Source organism: Varroa destructor, unplaced genomic scaffold (assembly GCF_002443255.2).
Source record: "Varroa destructor unplaced genomic scaffold, Vdes_3.0 BEIS01000005.1, whole genome shotgun sequence".
In the NCBI taxonomy this organism is placed as follows: Eukaryota; Metazoa; Arthropoda; class Arachnida; order Mesostigmata; family Varroidae; genus Varroa; species Varroa destructor.
The window spans coordinates 26,812,334-26,840,003 of NW_019211458.1; the positions used below are offsets into that span (position 1 = coordinate 26,812,334).

The 27,670-nt window shown below is 41.3% G+C and overlaps 1 protein-coding gene and 2 long non-coding RNA genes across 9 annotated transcripts in view; 2 read left to right on the plus strand and 1 right to left on the minus strand.

Annotated features, from left to right (window-relative positions):
- Positions 1-27,670, plus strand: part of Dpp10 (Dipeptidyl peptidase 10) — a 329,746-nt gene that overhangs the window by 78,869 nt on the left and 223,207 nt on the right. For 3 of the 7 annotated variants that reach the window (XR_015329269.1, XM_086991323.1, XM_086991329.1), the window contains exon 1: positions 7,621-7,758. The exons of the other annotated variants lie outside the window; for them this stretch is intronic. Coding sequence is in view for 2 of the 3 variants with exons in the window: in XM_086991323.1 (XP_086847449.1) it covers positions 7,636-7,758 (123 nt within the window). In the remaining variant the exon portion in view is untranslated. Of the gene's footprint in view, positions 1-7,620; positions 7,759-27,670 lie in introns of those variants that run through there. 7 annotated transcript variants of the gene reach the window in all.
- On the minus strand, positions 10,399-11,316 carry LOC111251706 (uncharacterized). The gene is made up of 2 exons (XR_002673938.2): positions 11,015-11,316; positions 10,399-10,834 (listed from the first exon to the last, which is right to left on the minus strand). It is a non-coding gene; the product is annotated as an uncharacterized LOC111251706 (long non-coding RNA).
- Positions 17,792-18,681, plus strand: LOC147755486 (uncharacterized). Its single transcript, XR_015329136.1, has 2 exons — positions 17,792-18,211; positions 18,296-18,681. It is a non-coding gene; the product is annotated as an uncharacterized LOC147755486 (long non-coding RNA).

Sequence of the window (27,670 nt, forward strand, 5' to 3'; positions counted from 1 at the left end):
GAACACAACTCTCTAGGTAGCTTAAAATAATAGCTTTCTGTGGCTACACGCCTAGCTGTCAAAACTTTCCTACGACTCTCTTAATGGCAGCTACCGAAGAGTCAATGACTTCTCCAAGTTTTTTAAACAGTTGGAAAATAAACGTTTACTGTATGAAAGAATGATCTCATTCATTTCGGGTCAGGGCTTTCGTTTAGACGAATTGCAGAGTACAACGGTGGGGCGCTGTAACGGCATGTTACCTTTTATCTACATCGTACATTCACTATAGGTGGTGCGAACGTGGTCCGGGTTCATCGATAGGTTGCTATTGAATTCCTACATTACATACACTATACGCGAGCTAGCTATACCCTAGAGGGGGCAGCACCAGAGGTTGAGCCCCATAAGTTAAGCGAACCCCGAAAACTTCATCTGCACCGACGAAGGCATCAACCACAGTTTTGCCCGTGTGTACAGCCGAAACTCATATACCGCTAGCACTAAACGGTGCGGGCTTCGTTGTCCGTTCTGTGGACGAAGGGCTAAACACAAATCAAGCGTTTACCTACTACCATACTTGGAAGTTTTCAAAAATCTATCCCGATGAAACAGTTCAGATTTGTAGAATTCGCCTACATGCCACATTAAGTTGCGGAATACACGAGGCATTAGCGATGTACGACGTCCAATTGCCGTCCTGAGTTCAGTGTCTGAACCGATCTAATGTACATGCAACGTGCCTGAGAAGTGAGGAATACGAAGAACGCGGTTATTATCATATACCGTAAGAACGTAGGCGAATCGGACGTTGGACTGATTGGGTCATTCATAGAGCTTTGGAAGATGCGACTACGGGAGAAAGTATGATCATCATCCTTTCTTGTTAAATATATTTTACTAAATCGCAACGTACGGCCTCCTCCATGATTGTACTACGTGTGATGTTCATATCAGAGGAATTTTTCAACGTTTCATTGCCACTGCTTTTGTAAATATTGTGCCAAACGAGCGTACAATTGAACAAAGAAGCTTTGAAGTACTAGACTGAAGCTTATTAAACATGGATCAAGCTCAATTTCGATTAACTTCTTAAGCAAGTTGATCGAAATTGAGTTTGATCCAAGTTTCCAGAGATATCAGGCTATTAGCGTACATTACCTTGGAATCTTAAAAAGAAGGGAAGCAGAGTTTGGGTCTTCCTGTTGCTACTTAACCGCCAAACACGGAATGACCTCACATGGAGTGAAATGATAAATGAGTTTTTTCTAGGACAAAGATGTAGCCTCGCGCTAAAACTATGCCAATATCATTAATGAGAAAGCTAACTTTCGTGAGTTACTGACGTATTGGCACCTAAAAGGGTACCTTAAACCAGACGTCCATGACAGGTATTTAACACTGAACAACTTCATGTCTATAATATGTCAATTGTTACTGCAGTTACTAAAATCCGTCCGTGTGCTCAAAATAAACGCGGCATAACTGATGTTTAACGCTTGTGTTAACTTGTCTAGTAAACATTTTTCAAGTTTTTGTTGGTCCTGGATGTTCCTATCGATTGGGAAATCAAACTGCTACAGATCCAGCACTAAAACCTGTGTTAGGATCTCATTTTAAACTTGACGTAAGCAATTTTATTGAAATAGAATTTTCGAATAAAAGAACTTTATTCGAAGCATGACCAGTATCACCTTTGATAAAATTAAGGCACATAAAAAGATGGCAGTCATACGGAAAGTCGAACTATAACTATCCTAAAATACAATCGCACTCTTCTATTGTCCTACCCTTTAACATTAAAGCAGTCTGAATAATAAATAACTAAGCTAATTGGTTCGGAAAGTTGACTCCATATCAAACCTTCATAGTCGCTGAAAGTTGTCACTGAATAAGCACTAAAGGACCTAATTATACTTCTAGTCGTTCCACTTATCCTGCGTTCATTTGCTAGGTAACTGACTAGATAATCGCAGCAACGAACAAATATAAGAGTAAATACGAACATGAGCCTTATTTCAAGTAAATTTCGTCCAGTCAACTAGAATTGCTACTGAATGAGAAAAGCATTCAAAGCCTAAACATGATAAAATTCCGATAACTTGACGCCACGATTTAAAGTACCATATCAAATAGAACTGAGGCAAAAAAAAAAACGGCCCACTTGTTGCGTTGTAACCAGTGGGCATAGGGAAAAAATCCATAGTCATAGAGAGAACGCGCGGCCTTTGTTGTCTGTTTTCACTTGAGTTGTTTGTGCGTCCAAGCATAACGTATGCTACTATTTGGTCTGGTATAAATCCAGTGTAGTTTAGAACGTTAATAATACTTTTGACTGTATGGCTATCGATGTTATTAGGGTTGTTTAAAATCAGAGTTATCTTACAGCTAAAATCTATCAACGTCGTCGTTTTATTGATAGCTGATTCAATGAATTGTGTTGCCAAAACTACATCCGGTCCCGCAAAATTCTATCGAACCCAAACTTTTGTCGAAAAGTACCCGCTAATCGAAACGGAACATTTGCCATTAAAAAGGCGATAATGCATGAGTTGAAATCCTTTCAATGATGTCATCGTTCTTAAGTTGAGTTGAGGAATTACCCTAGTTGCCGCTATTTGAGAACGTGCGGAGAACGTTACCGTTTTGAAGCTGTAATACAAGTTACTGGCTTTTTCGACGGTCTTCGCGTTCTTGTTGATGTAAAAAAGCCGGGCTAGCAATGCTTGTTCCTCTCTCTCGGCACCGGCCAAATTCCTCACGTGAAGTTAACTTACTCCCTACCGCAATCCAACCGTGCTCCGAAATGTTTGTGGCTCATTGTTGACACAAGGTTGTTGACTAGCTTATCGACAAGTACTAACGTTCACGTTACAATATATATATATATATATATATATATATATATATATATATACATGCTAGACGACAAGTATAACCAAATGAAATAATATCAGCAATATTTAATTTATTATAGTTAGACATTTAGTAGAACTATGGCTAAATGATTATTGATACTTAATTGATGCGCCTACCGATGCTATTTACCATACAAAACAATCTAATTACGATTGTTTCTCTCGCAGCGTCTGGAACAGAAACTAAAGTAGAACCAAGATTCATGCCACATCACGAACTCCTCTCAGTAGTCTTACAAACGAACAGATTGGTAGAAAAAAATTCAGGGTAGAATAAGAAATGGGTGTAGCTAGAAGTCGGATGTGGCAACCCTTGGCTAAAGCAGTGTGTTCACTGCTTCCCAAAATACGCTCCGCTCTGAGCAAACTCCATTAACTCGACTTGAAGTACACGCAGGAGAGATTTGCCGCCGAGAAACCCATTAATTTTGGCTGAACAGAGAACAAAACACATTTGTAGGGTGACCCACTTGGATTCGTCTGGAAACCTCTAGATAAACAAATGGGAACTACTTATTTCACTGTGTTTCGTTTAAAGGTCTTATAATATAAGTGTCTGACTTCTCTATAGGCGCATAAAGCAGTCTAACCACTCCCATGCTAACTTATACCTATAAAATGTAGTGCTTTTCGAAAACACTACCCAGACAGAGTGCGCGAATCTTCCTCAGCTCAAATAGAACTTGTCCTATAAATGAACGTGAAACAACATAACAGATTGCTAAAACATTTGAATAGTGTATTTCAACGAAGAGTAATTAAAGAGTTACGGTACCATAAATAGCAGTTGAAATATATGCAACAGGTATGCGATATGCAAATCAACCATCATTCGAATTAAGTATGGCCTGTAACTAACTAGCTAACAGCTGCCCGAAGGAGGCCATCGATTGTAAACCAGAAAGTTACCTTAAAGGAACTAGAGGTCCCGTGAACATTTGTTCGTTACAGAGTAACTTGTCAAACGTAGTCTGTTTCAAAGTAAGTTTGAGATGAAATATCCACTAAGTTCTTCTATATTCTTTTTCACTTGCGGATATGAATTGCTTGCTTTTTTTTTTATTGTGTAGTGAGAAGTCCTATTATCTGCACCTTTTTTTTTGGTGACGATTTCCGATACCGTCTATGCGTATTTCATGTTTCTACAAAAACACATACCGTACGAGCTGAACCTATTTTCAACGGGTTACGTGCGCAACTCTGGCCCGATGCCCGGGCCTTGCGTTTGTCGCTACTCTTGTGATGACGATTACGTTGCATCTACCACCCACGAGAAACGATAAGTAAATCGGCCATATGGATGTCTGCTCTTTTGTGTCAGTGCAGACAGTACCGCACATGAGCCTACCGAGCACAGGTGACCGCTGGACAAACAAATTCAAATTATGATCACCGGTACTTTATATAGTTGACTTGAAAATATTTTTATTATGAATTAAATCATAACACTTGATAAGTGATCGACTGTTCATAATGAGCTTATCAAGCGACTGAATGCATTACGCCACTTTTCGATCAAGTTTAATTGACACCAAAGTACCGAGTTGAACTTGCTTACATTTAACTGAAAAACATTTTTATTAACAATCTAGCCATTGGTCATTTATTACAGGCAGTATGCGTGTATTGCGGCATAATATCATTTGAATAGTGCACATTTAATCGTGATGCCAAGTCTATACATAATATCTCTTTCTGTTTTTATCACCTAACTGCGTGGCCGATAAATGTAAAATTCAGGAATCCCACATTTTCAAAAAATTGCTTGTATACGGCCTTTCGACGGTCTTAAAAACGGTCTTTGTTTAAACAAGGAACATCGTTAAAAACAAGGAAAGATTTTTTTCACATTACACTGCAATTTTTACACCAGGTACCTTTCACCTATTATATACTAAATATTCACGGCTAACACCGTCGCTTCTAAGCAGACGGCACATCTACATTTCGGCGTCTAACAAAGTGATTCATTGCCCTACGACCGAAGACCTATAGTGAGGAAATAGTCTTACAGCTGTGTCTATGACGGATACTCGGTATCGATCAGCATCTTCTGACGTCCTCCAGTAAATTCAATTACTCTATACTCTCTATTCGACCGAAGCACCGGCTCAGTACGCCTTCTAGTCCAACATAGAGAGCTTACCCCTTGCTTATGACTTATGTGAGAGATGCGTATGTTGTATACACACAGGAAAGAAAAATGGCGAGGGATGAAAGTGAGAAAGAACTAAAGGCGACGAACGAAGAGAGAGTGGCCGGGCCTGAATCGGATCGAAGTGAAACGGCGCTGCGTTACACGGTCATTTGCAAACAAGGGAATAAATAACTCGCTCCCGAGGCCATTTTACATCTGGTTGAGACGCTAACGGGCTTCGTCGCAGCCATATGCGTCTCTTCCGGGAAAACCAAGCGACTCTGATCCCGCTGTACGCGGTGACCGCGAACGCTACTCACATTTGTGGTTCGTAATCATCTACGTCTGCGTGGTTATATAGAGACGAATAAGCGCGACGTCGTACGACCCGGCACAGATGAGCCGTTTCCTCACTATTTCGTTCCACTCACTTGTCGCTGTCGCTATTGCCGCCGCCGCCGCCGCCGCCGCCGCCATTAAGGCTGTACTGTACCGTCGTTGCAATCGCCGTTTATGCCGTGGCCGTGGTTCGGGGACCGACCGGGTCAGCAGACTATTTGAGACGACTCAAGATTCAGGACCCACGTGGAGGGGAGGGTCGGAGAGGGCTAGGTGTGGAAAGGGCTGTGCCGGACCCCTGCCGGGAGCGTGGTTGTGGAGGTTGAACCCTGCGCGACCCGCTTGGAACCCCACGTGTAGCCGCCGCTGCCTCGCGGTCAAGACCCTACTTTTGTCACTGCTATACGTTATACATTACTACAACAGAACTACCACAAAAGCGACTACTGTGACTTGACGAAAGCCTTGGAACGAGCATTGCCCCTTTCCTGGACCGTACAGTGTACTACAGTCGGTGACGGTGACTCCATATTTCTATGTACCTCTCTCGACGCAGGTTTTTTTTTTATTTTTTGCTCTTTCGGTTGTCCTGTTTGATTTTTTTTTTTTTTTTGCAGCAGCAGCAGCAGCAGCAGCAGCTGCTGTTCTAGAGACCTTGGTTCCTGCAATCTAGAGAAGGCAAGAGTACAGGACGTCTTTTTTCTCCTTTCAAATGCCGCTGCCGATATGCCGTCGCTAGTAGTCAGCCGATCGTCAACAGCCGCCTACATTACTTGACTCGTCTAGATGTCCCGTTGATGTCGTTTTGTTCGCAAAGTCTGCTTCATTTGATGGTGATCATTTTGGGAGAAATAGAAAGGAACCGCTCCAGTCCAGCCTGGCACGGCATGGTCCACTTTCGTACGAGCTCACGTAATTTTTGTTGACCTGCTGATGGTTGTCGTTGCTATCGACCGAGCCCTAGAAGTTAGCAAATCGGCAAAGATGCAGTAATCGCTTTGCGGTACATAATACATATCCACTATAATTTTCCACACTGTTCTATCATACATAGATATAGATATATTACACGTAGATATTCCCGTGACCAAGGTACAGCTAGCTCATCGCTCAAGCATCCGCCCGTTTCATATCGGGTTCTTGCATCAACGTCTAGTTGGTGTGAGTGGTTTTTGTTTGCTTGTCGTCGCCAGTGAGTGATCTTCTACCCTTTGTGATGCGATTCTTCCATTTGCGTGCAAGAGTGTATTAACTTATCGTGTCAGTACGTTACTGCTATCACTGTCGTAACTCTTCAACTCCCATCCCGGCAACTTGCCGGTTTACACTAGACTCTCAGGAGTTTCTACCATTTTGATATTGTTACCACTCAGCATCCCTGAAGGATATACCTATTTCCTTTGTGAATAATTATTAAATCTGATTAGCTTTGAGGCATTTAGTATCTGTGTCGTATCGGTATCAGGCTTTTTGTATCACGCACCAACTTTCCACGCACGTGTCGTCTGCAATACATTGTTACCGCCCCCGCTGTTTCCATAATTGAATTACCTCTTCTCATTTTTGTCAGCTCGACTATTACTAACCGACTGGATAACCTGCAACCAAAAATATTGAATCGTAAACTACCCAAATAATGTGAAAGACACCTCCGTAAAAACAAGATGACCTCAATCAAACTTCCGAACTCCCTCATAAGCAAACTTGTCTGTGTCTATGTGCTGTGCTCTCACCTGGTATGTGCGCAAGATGTAATCGAAAGAATTGTCAGACCCGGGATGAGTTTCCGCTGAAACATTATCGTTGATCCGCCCAGCGTGGTGCTTTCTGTGCTAGTAGAGTTCGAGTGATCGTGTCTTGCTGGCTGTGTTTATTAAAGTACATGCACACAGCGTAACATTCATATGTTCTTCTGACTTCGTTATTTTCTCTGGTGCGACGTTTTTCCGTCCTGTACTGTCAACGAAAGGACAACTACGTTTCCACCCTACGCATTATACGTTTGCTGCAGAGGGTATTCGTAGAAGATCTCTCTGCTCGCATAATATCGGTGCGTCTAGTGTACGCGGTTTGTGTTTATGAATGGGTGCCTTCCCATATACCATGTGGAGATGGAGCGAATATGGTCCTTAATATTATCACATAGTAAAGCGTGCCTTACTCGTGCGTGAGATACCTTCTGCCTGGATGCACGTAGCATTGAGATACTTATTCGAATAAACGGGGACGGGACTGTCCTATTGAAAAAAGAGCCACCCTGCAATGAATTACTCGGCAGGACATGCCAATGTCTCGAAAGGCGGCGGCGGAGGCGGTACCGGAGGTGGAAGTAGCGGCAAAAACGCCCAGAGCCCAAACAACGGATTACAACCAGACCAATTCTCGGTAACCCTCTTTTTTTATGATTCACAGATATTATACCGCGTAAAGATAGTTTGAACATTTAGGTGACTATTTATAACAGCAGATCGTTAAAATCTGCGGATAAGACCGACTCATAACATACGTTCACGATTCTATTAAGAGTACGAATTTTTAAAAAGCGGCTAACTACCATTGAATCAACGGGCATATCATTTCGATATGTCGTTACGCTTACATACGAGCTGTTCATCTTGTCAACATCTAATATTGCACCTTACAGCGGCTAAATGTAACTAGTATATCTATTGTAAACATCCATAAAAAAACAATTTCAAATACGATAATTTTGATAACCGAAATTTGTATGGTTTGTCCAAATAATAATAATAATAAAAACAAGAAAAATTATAATTATCATAGCTAGTACAACTCTCACAGACAGTTAGTTCACAGTAAACTGCTTTTTATGAGTGCCGTTAGATGGCGTCCGATGATTTTATTCTTTACATTCTTTTGTTTATTTATATTATTTATTATACTAATATTCTACGTGTGTCAATCAATAATACGTCCTTCTTAATATATCTCAATTGATATTTTTTTTCCATAACTCTAGTTTATCTAGCTCAATCATGAGACTTCAGAATAAAGTATCTTGTATTGCCAACTTTGAAATACGGTCACTCTGTTATAATTTCTGTCTTTTCTTGTTGCTGGTGCAACTTAAGAACGACCTTAGCTATCAAGTCACGTCATACAAGTTACTCGGGCATCAAGAATACGGTAACGTTGCAGCACCATGGGTAAAATGTCCTGTCTACGTTAGCCGAGCGATGCATTATTTTTAATTTATTATTTGACGTGGTCGTTCTCCACGTCAATATTTCACGGACGTCTAATAAAGTTGCGTGTTTATGATTTGATCGTTGTTCTCTGACTCTGACCAAACTAGTAGTAGTCCACTAGGTCGGCGCATACAGGGTTCTTTTGACTCCATCAGGAAGTCTCTAGGTTTCCAAAATCTTTATTGACGCTTTTCGGCGACAGCGTATAGCTATTATAATAGACCTAATATATGTAGGTCTATTGCAATAGCTTTGGCCTTGTTCTTGTTAGCAGATAAATTGTTCAATTAGATTTATCGATTACGCTGGATAAAAAAACTTTTCCCACGATAGTGAACCTATTTCACATGCGACTTAGAGCATATTTAAGAAGATCCAATAAGGCATATTGTTGTTCTGTATTCATAGATTCTGTGTGCCGAAATACCGGGCAAAATAAAACGGATATATCTGGATGCTGTGAGAATATCTGAGATATGCCAAACCGCCTGTATAAATAGACTATCAATAAAGTTCGGTAAATAACAGAAACGTTTATAATAAGTATCATATTTGTAATACCTTTGTTTTTAAATGCAATACGCTAAGTGTGGCCTTTTACAGTGTACATGTTCCTGTCCGTCATGTAACTATTTTACTAAATGCAAATAAACTGACTGTGCAAGGACAAAACAGAGAGTCTAACTTCATAATTTTTCTAGTTTACTAAATTGTATTCTTCAAAGATTTCTGCAAGAGCCACTGGTAACATCACTTGAATATCAGGGCATTATATCGATAATGTAAATGACTTATGATGTTTTTCGAGTAAGTTTAGCGGCAGGCCGTTTCAATATAGTTCAGCTGATCAAATATTAGAAATCGTCTTTTAACTTACAGATACAGATATTCTATGTTTTCAGTGCTTTACATATGTACATAAGGGGACAAAAGTGTCCCTAGCTAGAAGTATTTTTCGATTGAAAAATACAATAAGACTTCAAGCCATAATAAGCCAGAGTGAAGTTCTTCGATCGTAATCGGAAGCAGCTACGTATCCACTTGCCTTGGATCAAGTATATAGTTGCTATGGCTTATTAATGATTTCTAGGTATAAATTGAATCCACTCATCAACTTCTCACTTACTTTGGTGGGGAAGCAGCAGTTTTTTTCTAATAATAACAACAATATCTGCAAAAGGTATAAGACGACTGACGCACATCGTGAAAGAAAGTTGAGGTGGACGGCATGTTTTGCCTGATCATCCCGAGACGGATCACTCATCTGGACCCATATGAATGAAGTTATGCCTAGGCTAGTAATTTTAGCAGGCAGTCAAAATAGGCGTACGGTATTGCAAAGGATAGTATGACGAGATAGCTAACTGAACAAATAGCGAAGTATATTCTGCAGTAGTGGAAGTCGCCTGGTGCTTCGTGGCTATCATCTGACCATTAATACCAACGAAGAAACCACTCTAAGAGACAGGGTATGCTATCTTCAATATGTTCGATTACATTTCTCGATTCCCGACCAAGTCCCTTTCCGGCCGATTAAGACCGCACCACCAAGCTGCGTCGCCATGTCACGGCACGAGGAGTTAGAGGAGCGAGCTGAATAGAGGCTGATCTGTTTTGCTCAGAGTTCTGCCGTGGTCTCCTGGCATGAGTTTGTACGAAAAAAGGTTCTACACCAAACAGGCCTGCTTTTGACTATTCTCAGCTTAGTCCAGACATATTTAGAGAGATGGGTGTATTATACGATATATAAGTGCACGCAGCGACCGGTGTGTCGGCAACGAAATCTCGTACGATGTTTAATTAAAAAAGCGATTGAAACATTTTATTTGACTGTTTACTTATTGTTTGAATGTTCATAATGTATAGGATAGCTGATGTTTATGCTGTCAATAATACCTCTTGTATTGGAATTTTCCATATCTAAGTTTGCCGCTGGTGAATAGAGTTATGCTGGTTGCAAACGCCGATAGGCTCAGAAGACACCTTGGACTCACTGATTCGACCAATATCAACCTGGGTCAAACCTATCCTTTTTGTCATTGAAAACGATTTGTCTTCAAATCTTCAAAAAACTTGTCTGTCAAAAACTTGCTCACATTTCAGTCTTTGAGCCATGGGTAGCTTGCCTGCCTTAATGAAAGAAGATTGACATTCTATTTGAAATGGTGCACCAATGGTCTTTTTAGCTTGAAACTTTGCCATCCACGTGATTTAATGCAATTTATTAACCTTCCTGTTTCCTGGAAGCCACCCTAAAAATAAGGGATTGAACGGCTTTATTAGGGCTGAAAAATGTGGAGAATAGCTACGTACTATCTACAGTAATAGAAGGAACGAAAAATGATTTGGCCAAGTGTTATAGGCCCCTTCAACCTATTGGAGTTCCTACGAGGTCTACAGTTAATTGCCAGTTTCTGTGTACCATAGCTTACCTTTACTGAGCTTCTTTCTAAGCTAATGCCATCAGCTTGATGTCAACGGCAATAACTAAGACGTCGTTGAACCAAATAAAGGAATGCTGTCTTCACTTGTCGTTGAGGGATAAACGGAATACTATTATCTGTCTGAATATGAATTATCGATAAAAGATCACACTTTGAAGTCAGCTGAACCGCCAATTGGCCTTCGTTGTCAACTTGGATTTACATGAAAAAAACGGCTGTTCGTTCTTAACTAGAACAAAAGGTAGACATCATTTATAGTAATCATTGAGCACAAAAAGAGATCTGCCGTGACTTTTGTTTTCCTACTTTTTTTTAAGAAGCTCCGGTTAGACGTTTGATGCTTTGTGACGTAAGCTATCGCTGAGTAGGGACTATGTCTGTAATTAGTACTGATCAAAATAGTAGAAAACAAGTGAGTCTCGAAAAAAGCGTTGAAGACGAATCACTCTCCTTGTTGCCGCAAACAAATACGTATAGTTTTTGGGCATTCCTTTATCATATCAATTTGGGTGGCTCAAATTCTAAGTTGAACACTTTCAGGTCCGTAATACAGCAGCTCTCCTTTTTGCGATAACGCTAAAAGTGTGTTGGGATAGCAGTTCTAACTGAAATAGCTGACACGTACTTTAACTGGAGGAGGTGGGGGGGGGGGGGGTGGAAGGATAAAACAGCTAAGTTTAATACATTTTAATTAAAAACTCAGGACGTCTGCTTTTTCTCGAAGAGCTTCGTTTTGAAATATTGAAACGAAGCTGAAGGAAATAATTGTCGCGGTGATGTGATCCACTACGGCCGTTTCATCCTTTAACAGTGACACGTTTAGATGAAAATTTCACGTTACTCTGATATGTAGATCATATTGGATTATTGTTAAGGTGTATGGAGGGGTAGCCGATGTGCAGCTTAATTCCTGCTGGAGGTTAACCTTAACTGATCCGAATTCTTTCGTTAGTCTCATTTTCGTCTCTCTATCCTGGTAATGCATTGTACATGAAAACGAAAAACTCCTTCGTTGTCAGTTATCAATTTCTGAATATGTCACTCCTTTTTAAATGGTTTTCTTGGCCGATGTTAGACCTGCAACGCCGCACAAGTTCTACCTCTGGAGTCTTTCCTTCCGCGGAACCACTCCTCTGTGACGTCTATCCAATTTCTCGCGTCTCCCTGACGGACCCCTTGTGCGTATGTCTCCAACAAAGCATCAGTTCGAAGAAAAATGAACAACTTAGATTTGGCCTTCGCCCTTGACACAGTACCAGACTAGGGCTGTCCCTTTTCGCGTACCCTTGGTTTATCTGACAAGCTGCTTATCGGTGGTACTCCTTCAAAGAAGCTCGAGTACCATTGCGACATCGGGCGACTTTACTGCTACAGGGAAGTCTCCTTTCCAATGGCATCAATCACTGTTGCCTTTTTTCGTGGCCTTCTGGCCGGTCTGGCATTTGTTTTCCGTTGTTTCACCAATATATGATGTGCATACAAGTATGCGAGCATTAATGACAGCAGACAGAGAAAGATGCAGGGCAAAACGAAATCAGAAAATGAAGTGAGCAACGTAAGCGGGGGGTATTGCGAGGATGGAATGAGGGCAAAAGACGCTGGTGCTCTAGTCAGTGTACCTATCACTTTGCCTCCCGTTCGCACCGTCCTTTTGCGTTGAGACGATGCCTTAATGATAGCTAATGTATGGAGCAGTTGCTCCGTGGGGGGGGGGGGAGGCGGAGCGAAAAATTTACTATCTGGAAACTGCTGCATTCTCCGTTGTCAGACGATCAATTGCGTTGCGTGGTGCGAATGAGTGATAATCCTCAAAAGGCCCTCGATAGGCTGAATGCGTATGTGAGCCATTCGGTACGTATAATATGCCGTGCTCTATCTTTTTTAGTTTATAATAATATATATATATGTTGCCGTTAATTGTCACGGCACATTCACTCTGACTTGTTGGTGATTAAAACTATTATATGTTACACTATCATTGCCGAGAAGATCTTAGCGTTTAATAGATTGTGTTACCGACACAAATCTTACACTACCTTGTTATACTGGCACAGTACCTTATTTGAGAAAAGAAGAAGTCGTTTTAGGGTAATGCATTTTGGTACACTTTGAGGGAACTAAGTTTTTATTGTTTCCTCGCCCATTTCCATCTCATCTCTCTTATGGGACATCTGCCCGCTCTTTTACAAAATAGGCCAATAGAAATTGTCTAAAAAGCCGATAGCAAGAGCAACGATGATAGCAACAACATCATGCTTCAAAATAGTCTACGTGCTACTTTTTGTATTCGAATGAACGACGCGAAATTCTTGTTGAGTCAGGGCATTCCGCTTCGTGCCTGGCTTGCTATACATCTATTTATCCTATCTAGTTGGACTAAGCTACTGATCAGATGGACAGTCCCAAAGGGCGTGGAACTTAATGAAAGCTCAGTGCTTCGGGATACAGCCAGGCACGGTAGCACCGCAACGATCGACCGTCGTTTTTCTCCGCTATGTAGCAGCGACAATGGGAATAATTTTAATGCTGGTCCATTCTATAGTACTCTAGGCTACCAAAATAATAACAAAAACAACAGCAGCCTCAACAAAAACTGAACCGAACGCGACCGCAGCTGTTGCGGCAGCCCCAGTCGAACGTCGTCTGTCGGGCAAAGTCTGCGCACGTCTCACCACTGCATTAGCAGTCATACTGGCAGTAGAAGCAGATGCGTTTCATCAGGCCGCGAGATCTACCCACATTAAATCGCCGGGGCGTTAGACGCGAGCCGAGCGGTCTACGGCAAACCCGATCTTTCTCATCGCTAGCAGCGCTGAAATACTACCCAGACATCGAATCATTTTATAAATTAGTTACTCGAACGGATCGCCACAAAAATACGCATCGCGGGAGGCAAGGTATTGAACTGTGCAGCGTGTAGGCCGTACATAAGGATAAAACGTGCAGTAATTCAGTTGCAGAACATTTCTTCTAAGCAACACACATAGATGGCTAAGCAGGATCATTGTAGGATTGAACTAGGCCCTTTGATGGTGTTAATCGTTACCTTCTCGTGGCCACTTGCAATTTCTGTCAATGAACATTGCACAAGCTAAAAAAAAACTATTGAAAAACGTGTTTCTATTCATAGATGATGTTTTAATTGTGCAATTAAAAGTGAGATTATCTTTACCTATAGATAGTAACAAATAGCGTTTTCTCAAATCAATCTGTAGGTGACTCATTCGTGTGAATAAGTTCTCCTGTAGATCGTTTATTTAGTGCTCGTCTTTCGTGTAGCCTAACTTACCTGGGTAACTCACTGAACTATCTAGAACGCAAAGGACAGACTTAGTGACGGCTCAAATAAAGTAACAGGTTCAATTTCACGGAATGCATGGCAGGTGATGTTATAAGAAGTTTCTGGCATCTTCAACAGGAGAAACGTTTCGGGAAAACAAATATTTCTCTCCAAAATACGGTTGAAAACAAACCTGTCTATTTCTATAGATACATATACGTGTGTGATACTGAAATCAGACTGTAAATTTATCGACGAATCAACTGGCCAAGCTCATAGCACCTTTGATCCTTCGCGTTTTTCAGCAGTCCATCGATGCTTCTATGGCACGCGGGTGCTAGTGTCGAAGGCTTTCCGCCTGTCTTTATAGTCGTTTGCTCCGCAGCATCACTAAATAGATGTACACCAATTTATTCACAAACAACCGATCGGAGGAGAAACTCGTGTGCCAACTCCGCGTCTGACACCGAACGATAATATTGGAAATTCCGGTCGAAAATTTGAGTTCAGTGATTTAATGGCTCCGGCTAAGCAGAGATTTCGAGTAAAAGTTGATTTCTAGACCAGGTGTACTACAACAGCACAAATCAATCTTTGACGTTGTCCCTTACGAACACTTCCCGGCAAGTATCAAATTATGTATCTGATTATAGCAATACAAAACAGAATATATATCGACAGGGGCATGAGCGAATGAACAGCGTTAGCGGCTGTCCATGAACAGTAATAGAGGCGTATAGAATGAGTTGCGTAGAAGGGCCGAAGTAGTAGAGGTGGCTTTGGGTTGTCTGCTCAAGACGAAGCTGTCACGAGCCAACGGTGCAGTAAGCCTCGTTGCAATGGCTCCTTGTTTGTTGAACGGCCAACAACATGTGTACATGACATGTGATGACATTAGGTAAAATAGCTTCCGCTATTCGTGAAAGACAGTAAGAAAAAGATGACTCTTAGACCACCCCCAAGACGTGGGCGCCTCTGGCACTGGTTCATTGCTATTGCTGCCAGCGTCTTCCACGCGCAAATACTCAGCACGAAAGAGCTTAAAAGAAACGAGTTTTTCCTTCCAATATATATTAAGTGCGTGTCTTCCTATTGCTGGAAATACGAAATGAAGCCGCAAAGGTATAGCTACAGGAACAAGCGAAGCTAGGTGTCATTGCAACGATAGTACATAAGCTTCTTGGCAGATCTCAGTTTGACTCCCGGATCAGATATCTATCTAAAGGGGCGGTTATGTTAGCTGGAGCTGACAGAAAGCGAAGGGAAAAAAGTTGATATTTCGATATATGCATTCGTATAGGATTAAATCAATCAAACACGTCTTCATTTTGCTTGAAGTATTATTAATTAAGAGTAAAAGAAATTAATGATTAAGTGATAAAAGATAACTAATACAAGCACTCATCTTATGCGTCCCTGTAACTAATAGAGAACCCGATACCCTATGTGATCGGGGGGAGTGTGCTGCTTTTGTCCTTGAATGGTACTTTAGGCACCTAAAGCCATTCGAGACTATAAACGAATATTTTCAAAAGTAGATAGATACGTACCTTGGTTTATTATGAGGCTTTTCTCTGAACGCACTGCAAGTGTTCTCGCTCTACTAGTGCATGCTTTCATAGAAAAATGCAGTAGATTCAATGGAAGGAATTATACTGTTTCTTAAATAAAGTTCTCAGAGTGATCGTTCCAGTATGTTCCGGCACCCACTCTCTGACGTGAAACTTTTATTGCCTCTCTAGACGTACTACGATATCACAAATCCAAGTGGAGCAACCTTCCTCTTTTAGATGTTAGGGCCAGTTGATCATTGAGCTTAAGCTGCGGTGTGGTATGTGGAGACCTTTATTCGATTACGGACGTTACGCTGGGTATCTGTGATCCAATACTTAATCGAATACATTTCTATATTTCGAGCTTTACGTCCGGTATTGCCGTTAAGCATTCAGTCCATCAGATGGTTGGCTCCCAGCATGAAACGAAGGCTGTGATGCTCGGCTTCCTAAGAAGCGAATACGCTTGTTAATGTACCCACTAGGCTATTACAGTGAATACGCCTATTGGACGGTTATCTAACAGATGATTAGTTACTTGTAAAAAAAAAGTAATGCGTTTTTTATTGGCCATGTACAATTTGTGCCATCGTCGCATAGAGAAAGGTTCCATCTACGATTAGATCTATACGAAACAGGCTTAACTGTAAACAGTCTACGCCATAGGTTCCATCACTTAAACTAAACCTAAATTTCTCCCTATATATGATAAATCGTGAATGAAAGCTCTCTAGCAGTTGGCCAAAATATAACACTGAGAGTCTATACATTATATCGGGCATTATCTTCAGTTTAAGGATAGCTGTATCTCAGGGTAAGACATTTGCGTTTCATCAACAGTAAGAACGAGATTTTCAGTAAGCATGTCTACGATTTTCAGTCGGAACGCAAGCCAAAGGCGAGCTCTTTTCCTTAGAAGTGTTTTCAAATTAAAAATTTTTAAAAATATCTAATTTCTTTAAAAATTCCCCTAATAAAAAAATGTCTAGAAGAATGATAGTGATAGAATCTATACTGCTTTCTACGATAGCAATGTAGATTTGCTGGATTGTGACGTTTATCTGTGGCACAGATGCCTCTTGGTGGAATAATATTTTCAAACGAAATTCGTTGGAAAGTAGAAACAATATAAAACGGCGGAGAATCGGTTTCGTATGTAGCACAGACGCTCACTCTCTGGATGGAAACGCCATCTTTTCCATACATACGTTCAGGAAAGCCCGGTTATTGTTCGACAAAAGAAGGCTAAACGAGTTACTTTGTTTTTTTTTTACGAATACGACACGAATTTACGCGTGTTAAAGTTAAATGCAAAGACGTCTCAAAGCGTATTTTCGAAAATGCAAAAATCCAAATCCAAAAAGGTGAAGTTTAATTCTATGAAGGTATTTTAGCACCCGCTGATGTATGTGGTGCGGATATATTTACCAAACCTCGTTCGACATTTGCCCTATTATTGTAATGGAAATCCAGCAGCTCTTTTCATTTAGATTTTTCAGGCCAAAAGCCATTTCTAAAGGCTCTCATACCTTTGACCTGTGTGGCAAATCTGTTCTGATTATACCTACTAATATTTTTGTGCTAACTTTTTATAGTTGCAGCGCGACGACTATTCGCTGTTCTTTCCGCTTGCGCACAGACGCCAGGGACAGAGTAGCCGACGTTGACGAAAGTTGTAGTGGAAGTTTCCACGCAATAAGCGATGATTGGCGGCGTAAATTACACGATATATTCCACGCTACTTAAGAGTTGCTATTTGAGTATATCATCGCCGCTATATATTTCCTCAAAGTCACTAGTACTGATAAGCAGTGAACGATCGACAGATAATATCACGTTGGGCCATTTCATGCATCCTGTAATACCCATAATACCTAATAACCGTTTTATGATATCTTGTAATAATGGTGTGGTCGTAAATACTCCTCATAAAGGTACGAATGTAAGTGTGAAATAGAAAAGTACGTGTGAACTATAGATATTCCAATCGCTGATCTAATAAATATGAGTTACGGTTCATCGTCTGCTGATCCACTGGTCCGCGTTGTAGTGTTTATGGCATTCAGTGTATGCACGCCACCTATCGGCCCGACTGTGCTGCCACGTATAGTCCACGCACGTGCAGTAGACGACCTCAGTAAATAAATAAAGAAGACGTGTCTGAAGGACGAACTGCGCCGAACGCAGACTATGAATTTTCCTTGCTTCCTTCAGTCCTATGCTATCTACAGATCAAGACGCCGTACTCGCACCTCGTCGACACGTATCCACGCAACCATCAAGTTTGCGAGGATACTCCCGCCTTATATAATTCACAATTTTGTTGAAATGAACCGAATCGTAATTTATCCGGTACGTTCATCAAAACTTACGCAACGCGCTTATAAAACCTCGATAGTATTTCTCTAGTTCTCGTATTTACCTTATTTCTTTCAGTTTTTTGTCACTTGCCAAGTCGATGGACATCCCGCTGCGTGTCCTACGTTCCGCTCTTGTACAGACTCTACAACAGTCACACGGAAATAGCATACGGCAGGAGGAAACGACAGAGCAGCGATACGAAATCCAAAAGACGAATTCCCGCACTGGTCGAACTCGTATGGGGATACGTCCGTTACACACTGCTCTCGTTAGATTCAACTTGTGCAACAACTATCAGCCAAACTGTTAGTTTATTCCCATCCATATTCCATTATCCGTAGGCATCGTTACTCTCAAGCTACGAAAAGAGGCGAATAGTAGTGCTTCAAAGTCGATATTTTACTCTTACTTTAATAAATTTTATGTACAATAATAAAAAGGAAAAAAAAAAACTTGAAAAAGTTCGTTGATTGTCGAGCCTTACTTGGCAAGATTTAAATTACCTTGAGTCATGCTATTTTACCGCCTTTAAGCGACACTGGTGTTTACAGCGACGAACTCGATCGACAATGTCTGCAAATCAATGTAAATATGGCGAGCGCGTAGCAGCAAGAACGAAAGGACGGTGCTATCATTTTTATTATCATCAACGTTGCCATCAATCGCTCACGCTACTAATAACGTAACCTCATTCTTCAATCAACTGTCTCGTCCGTTCTTGATTAAATGCAATACTGATGCAGAAGGCGTTCCTCGCATTGAATGTAAACGTAATCTAGCTCTTTTCTAGTTTGCTGGTGGCTCGTTAAGCTACATGGGATCCGAAGGCACCCATTTTGTAAGTTAACGGCTTTTTTTCACCAAGCTTCCCACGGTCGCAACTTTGACCTTTGGCTAACTTATGGTATAAGTTAATTTGGCGCTAATGCTATTACCGCCAAACCTGTACCAAACTACTGCCGCTGATCGAATCTTGGAGGAATATGTTCGATAGGGTCTCTCGGCTGTTGCGATGAGTCGAAAGACTTGTTTCCGCAGAAAGGCAATGATTTCGCTTAAATAAGTGAGGTACATCCCTCTGAAGAACTCAAAAATAATGCTTTATTATAATAGTGCTTGTGTTCTTGAGTTCACGTGCACTAGGCTGTTAAAAGGAAGTCCGGCGGATTTTGACCTTAGTGAACGATCTGGGTGGTAAATACCCCGTTTTTAAGAATCTTGTCAATATTTGTTGAATTCACTTCGGAGGAACTGATTTGATAGCATCCTTTTAGTCTTGAAAATCAACGCTCAGTGATTATGTATCGAAGGCCGTAGCATTGTGGAAATACATTAAAGACTGGTGCAGACATTAAACAAGGAGGCCTCAAGCATAGAACGAAGATTGAAGTGTTACACATCAGCGAGGAGGTGACCAGATGTCAGGACTGGAATAAGGACAGCGCATTACCGAGATCGAGGCAGCTTTTCATGAACGCAGAGTTTGGAGGCTGAGAGCTCTATAGGCTAATGCAGAGATTTCATATCTAACGTACTAAACAACTGCAACCCTAATAATGCAAACGCGGAAACCGAGAAAGCGTGCGCTCCATGGATTGAGTTCAGGCCGGGTAGAAATGCATGCGATAGATCCATCATGTAGTGTTTTGATCAACAAAAAACCCGTCTGGAACATACGGTTGCCATAGGCGAGGCATGGTTCAATCTCCATTATCAGCAGGATGAGGAGTAGGTGAATGACTGCGCGCAATGTCAGTGTCGAGTGGGTTTGAACGTACGTTGACGTTAGTACTTGCAAGGACATCATCGTTATTGCATGAAAATTAAGTAATGGATATTTCAAGTAAGTCAAAAGATCCATGGACCTCTGGCACGACAATCGAAAGCATGGGGTCTGGTTATTTAATGGCAACGCCAGACCTCATCGCCATGCCTCGACCACTTTTTCGATTAAGCAACGAAGGCGACTGATAGGCAAACATATTCCACTGTCGGTTTATTTCGAGAAACCATTGATAGAGATGTTACGTAGAAAAACACGAAGGTCAGGCATATGGCTGTTCTAGATCTCTTTGTAACGGCTTACGTCCGTTTCTAACGGCTTACGTACACAAACGTGTGTGTGTGCGTGTGTATAAGTGGAAAGTAATAACACAAAGGTAAATATTTATGCGTTTTTGACAAAGCATGTTTCATACCATTACAAAAGGCTGCGAAAGCAGCGATAATAGAACAGGTTTGGCGGAAGTGTGCATGCCCTTAAATTGCAGAAATGAGCGGTGGACAATGACGCTACTTTAGCCCGAACGAAAATCTTCTCATTGCTGTAAAATGGGAGTGTGTATTTTGAATGTTTGGTTACAAAGAAAAATATTTCCTTGCATTTACTATGAGCTATTGGTGTACATCTAATCCCCAACGTAGTTAAACATCAATAGAAATTGTGCTATCTTTGATAGTAACCATCGCCCAGAAAATGTAATTAACCTATTTACCAAATCAAAGGTGTCAATCTTTATTGAAACATCTCTCATTTCTAACGCTATTCTATCTGAATGAATTATCTGTCGCAACGTTGGAAAGATAGTCAGCTATACAGAGACATACTAGGATCCCACCTATCTACTATTACGATTGTTTACATAGGATTCAGCCAAGCAGAATCTGCTCGTGTGCCGAGTAATCTCCCCAGTCCTGCGGGCAGCTGAATACTATAAAGACTTGCTCCAATCTTGTTCGGAGAATATCACTGCTATGCGGGTTCTGCAAATCCATTAAGTACGTCTATATCACAACATAGTCTCGATAACCTGCATCGACCTACAGGTCTATTTCAGTCGAATATTACACAAACTCCATTTTATATTCTAAGCTGCACGTACATGCTCTAGATAAACTTGACCTTTTCGTCCATAGACGATGCGGGATAGGTAAGAATTTACCAACCACTCGACGGAGCCCTTTTCGTAGCAGGTACGATTCGTCCTGCTGGTAGTCTGAGAAAAATTTACATATTAAAAAGAAACAATAACTAATTACTCAATATGATATTCTGCGCACAGACGATAGCAATAGTTAACTGCGATACGTACATAGATACATGGGAACCATATGCTTTTGACGATCCATTTGTTTGTTAACCTCGTCCACTCTCGAATAGGAATCGTCAGAACATCCAATAAATGAATTGACGGGTTATATCTGGCATTTTATGTCAGGTTATGTATATGTTAAGGTAAGCTCAACCTTGCTTGATGGGCAGTGCAAACCTGGGCCAGAAGGCTTTCAGGTACAACCTGCCAGTCTAAGAAAGGCTTCAATGTATTTGTGACGCCGAACCGCGGCTCGTCCTTGTTTGCAATAGTGCTCACGACAAGCCAAAGAGTATCAAAAATAACCTTGAATCTACAGCTTGTTGTAAATATTAAAAACCCTGCCCATGTGATTCGAATCCTACGGATCTCTACGCAATAATTATTGGAAAGTCCGTAAGTTGTCTCCTAGTCAGTGTTTGTTAACCGCCAATTGAGATTTGACTGCGTTCTGACTTTATGGATTGTACAAAGCATGAAAATACGGATTATGTAACTCTTTTCACTCGGGTGTTTTCTATCGCATGCAGAACTGAATGCCGGTGGCACCGAAGTTCCTCAGAATGGTAGGGTACAGGGCAGGCATTGGCCACGTGTTTGCTCGCGGGGGCACGAACGGATCTAACAGGTTTGATCAAATGTAGTAAACACAGACAAAATTGAAAGGCGACTGTAGTGCAGAGCGAGACCTTCGGAGGAAAGCTGAAGGCTTCATTACCTGCAGGAATACAGCAGGCGTTGTGATCATCGACACGGATGCGATAGTTGATCCATTCTATTAAAGCTGCAAAAGAGAGGGAGTCTTCTATGGCTTCTTCGGCCTTAACATCCCCCACCATGCGCGGTGAGAACTAATAGCTACAGTAATGTATCCCCGCCGTGCAAACAGTATAGTCCTATTTGCGATGGGATATGTAGTCATCTATGAGAAAACTATGATCTACCTTGGGCCGATACGCTCATTCTTGAGTGTGTTAAAGTGATGAACGCAGAAAAAAGCGTATTATTAATAACGTCGTCTCGAACTGCTCTCTCGACGTATTGCCTACTACTGATTTGAAACCGTTGGACTTAAATAGATACTATAACTACGCCACTTCAAATAGATAGTAGAATTTGTGTTTGGAGATGTAGTAAACACTTTATTTAATCGAAACTATATAAGCAAAGTGTATAGAGCACTGTCACATTACCGATGATAAAACCCAGCTAGATGGCGTGTGCGTCCTGTGGTAGAGATATGACAACAAACTGATACACGCCTGGTCTGCACACCGGGCTCCTGGGATGTCGTTCCCCGCCTGCTGCAAGATGAGGATCTGGAACATTGGTTTATATTGCTTATTCATATTGTTGCGTTAGTAAAAACGCCTTTTAAACACCTATATTCGAACCACAGATCCGAGATTCGATATTGTTACATATAACGGGCTAATGCTGTACCGAGGTTCGTTGATTTACCGGTCGACCCCCAACTGGTCAGCTTGGCCCTAGCTACAACCTATTAATTTTTTCTATTGTGTAAATTTATGGTTTCAGTTTGCCGAAAAAAATTATGTTCAGCTCAATTGTGCTACAATTGAGTTTTCACCGACATTACTGCTAAGCACGCTCATATCACTGTTGAGAGATTTCATCTCTAACATAAAGAAATGCCAAGGGGCCGTATTTATAGGCACAATGATATGGAATTTATGTATCGCTGAGATGAAAATCGCCCGTGCAAATTCAGATGAAAGCTGAATTTAAATAGTGGCTCCTAGATATAAACGTTACCCGTGCGACCGCGTGCTAATGAACATTATGGCGATGCAGCCAGGAACTAAGTGATACTTGAAATTTTCTAATCTATACCGAAGTTCTGCGGCTTTTTCAACTTACAGCAGTTCGATTTAAGCATTACAACTTTTTCATATGTTTCGTCAAGATCTGTCTGTCTTACCTCTGAGGTTCAGCAATGCTTAACAATGCAGAGCTTACCGATGGACATTACGAAATGCTGTCGATTTCTTCTAAATTAATAACAACTATTGTTATTTTGTATGTTCTCGAGGCGGCACTATTTTGAGGTACGGTGCGCACAAAGGTTTTTTCTGGTTGATAATTTTGCATACGCGGTAGTTGTAAAGACCATTAACTGTGGTTGCTACGTTGTCAGGAACAATGTTTTCGTGATTTTCGTTTGTGTGGGTTAGACAAACTATGATACCGTTAACGGGCCGGTCCTGCCGATGCCATTGGAGGCCAGCTGTTTTAAGGGTAACGGATTTGTCAGGATTTTAAATTGAGTGCTAAAATTTCACCTATCGTCTGTACGCTATTCTACGTAGAGATGCTTCAAGCCATGTGTCGAAGCCCACTTCAAAGCGAAAAAGGTCTACCGTGCAGAGAATGCTAACTAAAACGAGTTAATTTGTATCTGATGATGTACTTTCTTGTATCTTTATCCTTATGTTATGTTTGTTTACTTAACACATAAAACAGCAACGATCTTTTTGTGATAAAAAAATCTTTTTATAATTTTTTTAGTCAAACGTTCTTTTTCCCGTTCTATCCGTACTGTGATATTTCAGCCACTACATATAGTCATATCTAATAACTAGAAATATTTGAATCACTAACAAGCTTATTTTTAAAGCTAGGTAAACTGGATATCAATCTGCAATTGTAGTAAATCCATATATACTTAGACACTGAACTGTCATAATTTTTAGTTCTTTTAGCTTTAAGGTATAATAATTTCGCACTTTATTAAACACCTGAGTAGGTCTAGCTTAAGAATTCCAAGAGAGTGATAAGTCCTACGGAGGTTCATGTTGGAGAACAACCATAGCACTTTTACGACCTGTTAGGCTTATCACGAACAGGATCCATTCTCTTAGTCTCGACATATTGCTTTGGGAAAGGATATTGAGGGTAATTTTAATGTAATTGCTATTAGAAATGGCTAAAAAAATTCTATTTAGAACCTTAGCGCCGGCAGTCGGTGCGCTGTCAATGGTAGGAGTAAGTTGTAAACTACGGCAAACACCAGGATCAATAAATTTCCCATTCATGTTTTCCCGTGTTTAAACGAGGGTCTTTTTTGTACAGCCAGCTGTTTCCAGGTCCGGCCTTCAGAAACGCCCCTTGTTCCGAAATCACTAGAGATCATTACTTTCTCTAAATATAATTTGTTCAGTGCAAAAGTAACGAGTACAACATTTAGTAATGGCGTAACAATGGTACTATTGCCGTATGGTGTGAATTCGTTACATTAGATAATTAAATCATTTATATTCGAGAGATTGTCTAAGATAAAGTAGGGATGAATTAAACATCCTATAGTAACGTAATACATAAAACCCTAACCTAAGCTCTAATGGCCTGTTTTTCGCTTGCTCCGAGTGACAACGTCATTCTCCCAGGCAGGAGCAGAACTCAGCCGGATGTTATAGTTAACGAAAACAGCACCACGGTCATCGTGGCCCGTTTTACCCGAAACAGGCTTGCGGAACAATCTTAACCTCTCCATGCTATCTTACTGATTTCGCGTTTCATGCTGCTGCTGCTGCTACTACTACTACAGCCAGTGTTCATAGATTCTTGTCCGTGTCTCGGCCAGCGGACGCGGCTCAACGTCCACCGACCCAGCGTTGAATGCCCTGCTTGTTGGCGCTTTTAGGCCACTTAAGTGTTTCTCCGTTCCGATTCTGCCGCAGTTCACCTTAAAATCGCCCTGCATGCATGTCGATCGCCTGCCCGTAGCACTTTCCAGTTTCTGATGGCCGGGAAAAAACACAGCGAGTAGGAAGACGGCACCAGTAACCACGACTCCAGACGCTGTGTGCACAACAGCCAGAAGCGGCCACGGTGTTGTTGCTTTGTTTTACGTGCAATACTTTTCTTCTTTTTACCCCGTTTCCCTCTGTCTTAGACTACACTGACGTGGAATTGATCCTTTCGTCTCAGTCATCCAACTGCTTTGAGTGCTTCTCGACGGGCAGAGTATGTAGTCAAACGTTGCGGGCTTTTTTTAATCCCTAGCAGGAATTTTCTTCTATACACACACCGCGCACATACACTTGTGCCCAGGACTCGAACTCGGCCAGCGCAGTGTTGGTGTCCTTTTTGTTGCAGCCACTGCAGTTGCCGCTAATAGCGTCGACTCTTCTGACATAGAAGCGTCCATCCCGCTTCATTTACTTAGCCGCGTTGCACAACATCAGAAACGTGTGCCGGTCCCTTGTGCAATTACGAGCGAGCAGAGCACGAAGTTTGGGAATAAGAGCGTAGGTGGGCAGCCGGAGGCAGAGGAAACGGTTCGCTTTGTCCTACAGGTCGCCTTACTATATGTGCTGGAACGGCCACAATCTTAACTCGCCCTGCGTGTTGAGTAAAGCGAAAGTTCTTACCTGAAACACCTTACATGCAGATGTACACTGCTATGGAAATGTGCAAACCATACGTTCTATGGCAACGAATTATTCTGTTCCTCTATTACTGTTAAGCACAAAAGTCTCTTTGCTTTTTGGCTTTAATTTGTTTCATTTGCTTCTCAAGGCTACTACAATATGATAGGTATTTTCACGCTTTTGTACCCATTCGACACGACAAGCTAATGGAACATTCTGATGAATTCTCTGAACTTATCCGTACTTTTCTCTCTAGAGCATAGTGAGTACGTGCTTGCCCTTTTAAGTTAACGACGTTGTCATTTAGCGCTAAACGCTCAAACTTTCTTGCACCTTTCCTTTCCTCATGTAATCGTTGAGGAAGTCGCGACAGAGAAACGTCTCACATGCAAAAGCAAATTTTATTAGCTATCTGTAAGAACGTGACAGTTTACATATGCATAAGGTTAGAGCAGCGCGTGGGATGTTGCAGTCATAGATCCGATAATCCCGACAAGAAGCATCATGCGTGTTAAAGTTACTAACCATCGATTCGAACGAGGCCACAAAAGCATTTCAGATATATAATAAGACTAATAGTAAATAAAGCCGAATTCCACCATGATCTTAACGGAATCTGCGATTGCGAAGGGTACTGGCGGAGTGGGGCAACAACTAGGCAATAACACTCCAGGAAAGTTTAACAGACACAGGGAGAGAACTCAGAATAGCGCCAATCCTGAACTTGAATGTTGAAGTTCACTTCAAATAAACTTCCGTCCTCCCTAGCCAATGCAGGCCGCCAAGGAGCATTTCCAGTGCGATTTCGGTAACCAATGCTACATTACCTACGTGAATCAACAGCAGAAGTAGCAAATGGCAGTAGAGAATGGTTTTGGCTCGCTGGATTTGCAAGCGAACTCATTTTTTCCAGGACGCAGATGCAATCAGCTTGTAGAAATCGTTGTACACCATTTTTTCCACTACCTTGGCCGTGCTATAACGTGAAGCAGAAAACTACCCGTACATAGATAGTATCAAAGAGACCAGATGCCGAAATAAAATGTTAACTGCATCAAGTATAATAGAATGTCAAGCTTCATCGATAATGTGTGCATCTACGTATAAGTTAAGCCGGATTAATCCATCACCAAGAATTCACCTGTACTCTAGCTAGTCTTCAGATGAACATGTCTGTCATTTTCAATTAATTGCAGTTTATCATGAATTTATTACATATATTAGTAATAGGGCATTGAAGAAGAATGAAAATTTCTCTTTTTTTATGTCAAAACCGCTCTACTGTCTTCAATGAAACAATGACGCAAAAATTAAAAACTGTGCTAAGCGAGACAGAGAGGTTAGTTCGGTATTTGTAGATGTTTTTCCTGTTGTTTAGTATTTTTTTACAGCTCAACACTGTACAAACAAGATGAATACAGACGTTTACGTTTTTCAAGCCATCGCTAAACGTTTTACCGTACACGAAAATAGTAATCTCAAATGTGGTACGTTTCGTTTGGCTGCGTTTACCGTCCACAGACAACAGCGCAATAAGCGTCTCTCGTAGCCAGGCCCGAAGCGCGTCCGCTCAAGAGTGCATTTTGTTTGGTTAAGTACAGATTATTTGGGATTTTGGGAGTAAAGTAAATCGGTTGCGCTATCCGGTGTCGTTTAACAACGCTCCAGAACGTAATTCGGTTTTTTTTCAAGCGAAAGTGATAGTGCATCAGAAATTGTGTCTTTGAACCCAAGTGGTAATACGTGCCATGTAGCAGAACGATCTCTGCGTAAGGAGTGCCTTCGTTATCCGCATGCAGCACTAAAACGATACGTGGCATAGCGAATTTTTCAGTTGCTTTCCCGACCTTTCAGTAGGGTACACATTGTCATAGACGGTAATAAACAAAGCTGAAGACCTATAAACGAAGCTCAACAAATAGACAAAGTACATATTGATATATAACACCAAACAGGTATCGTTT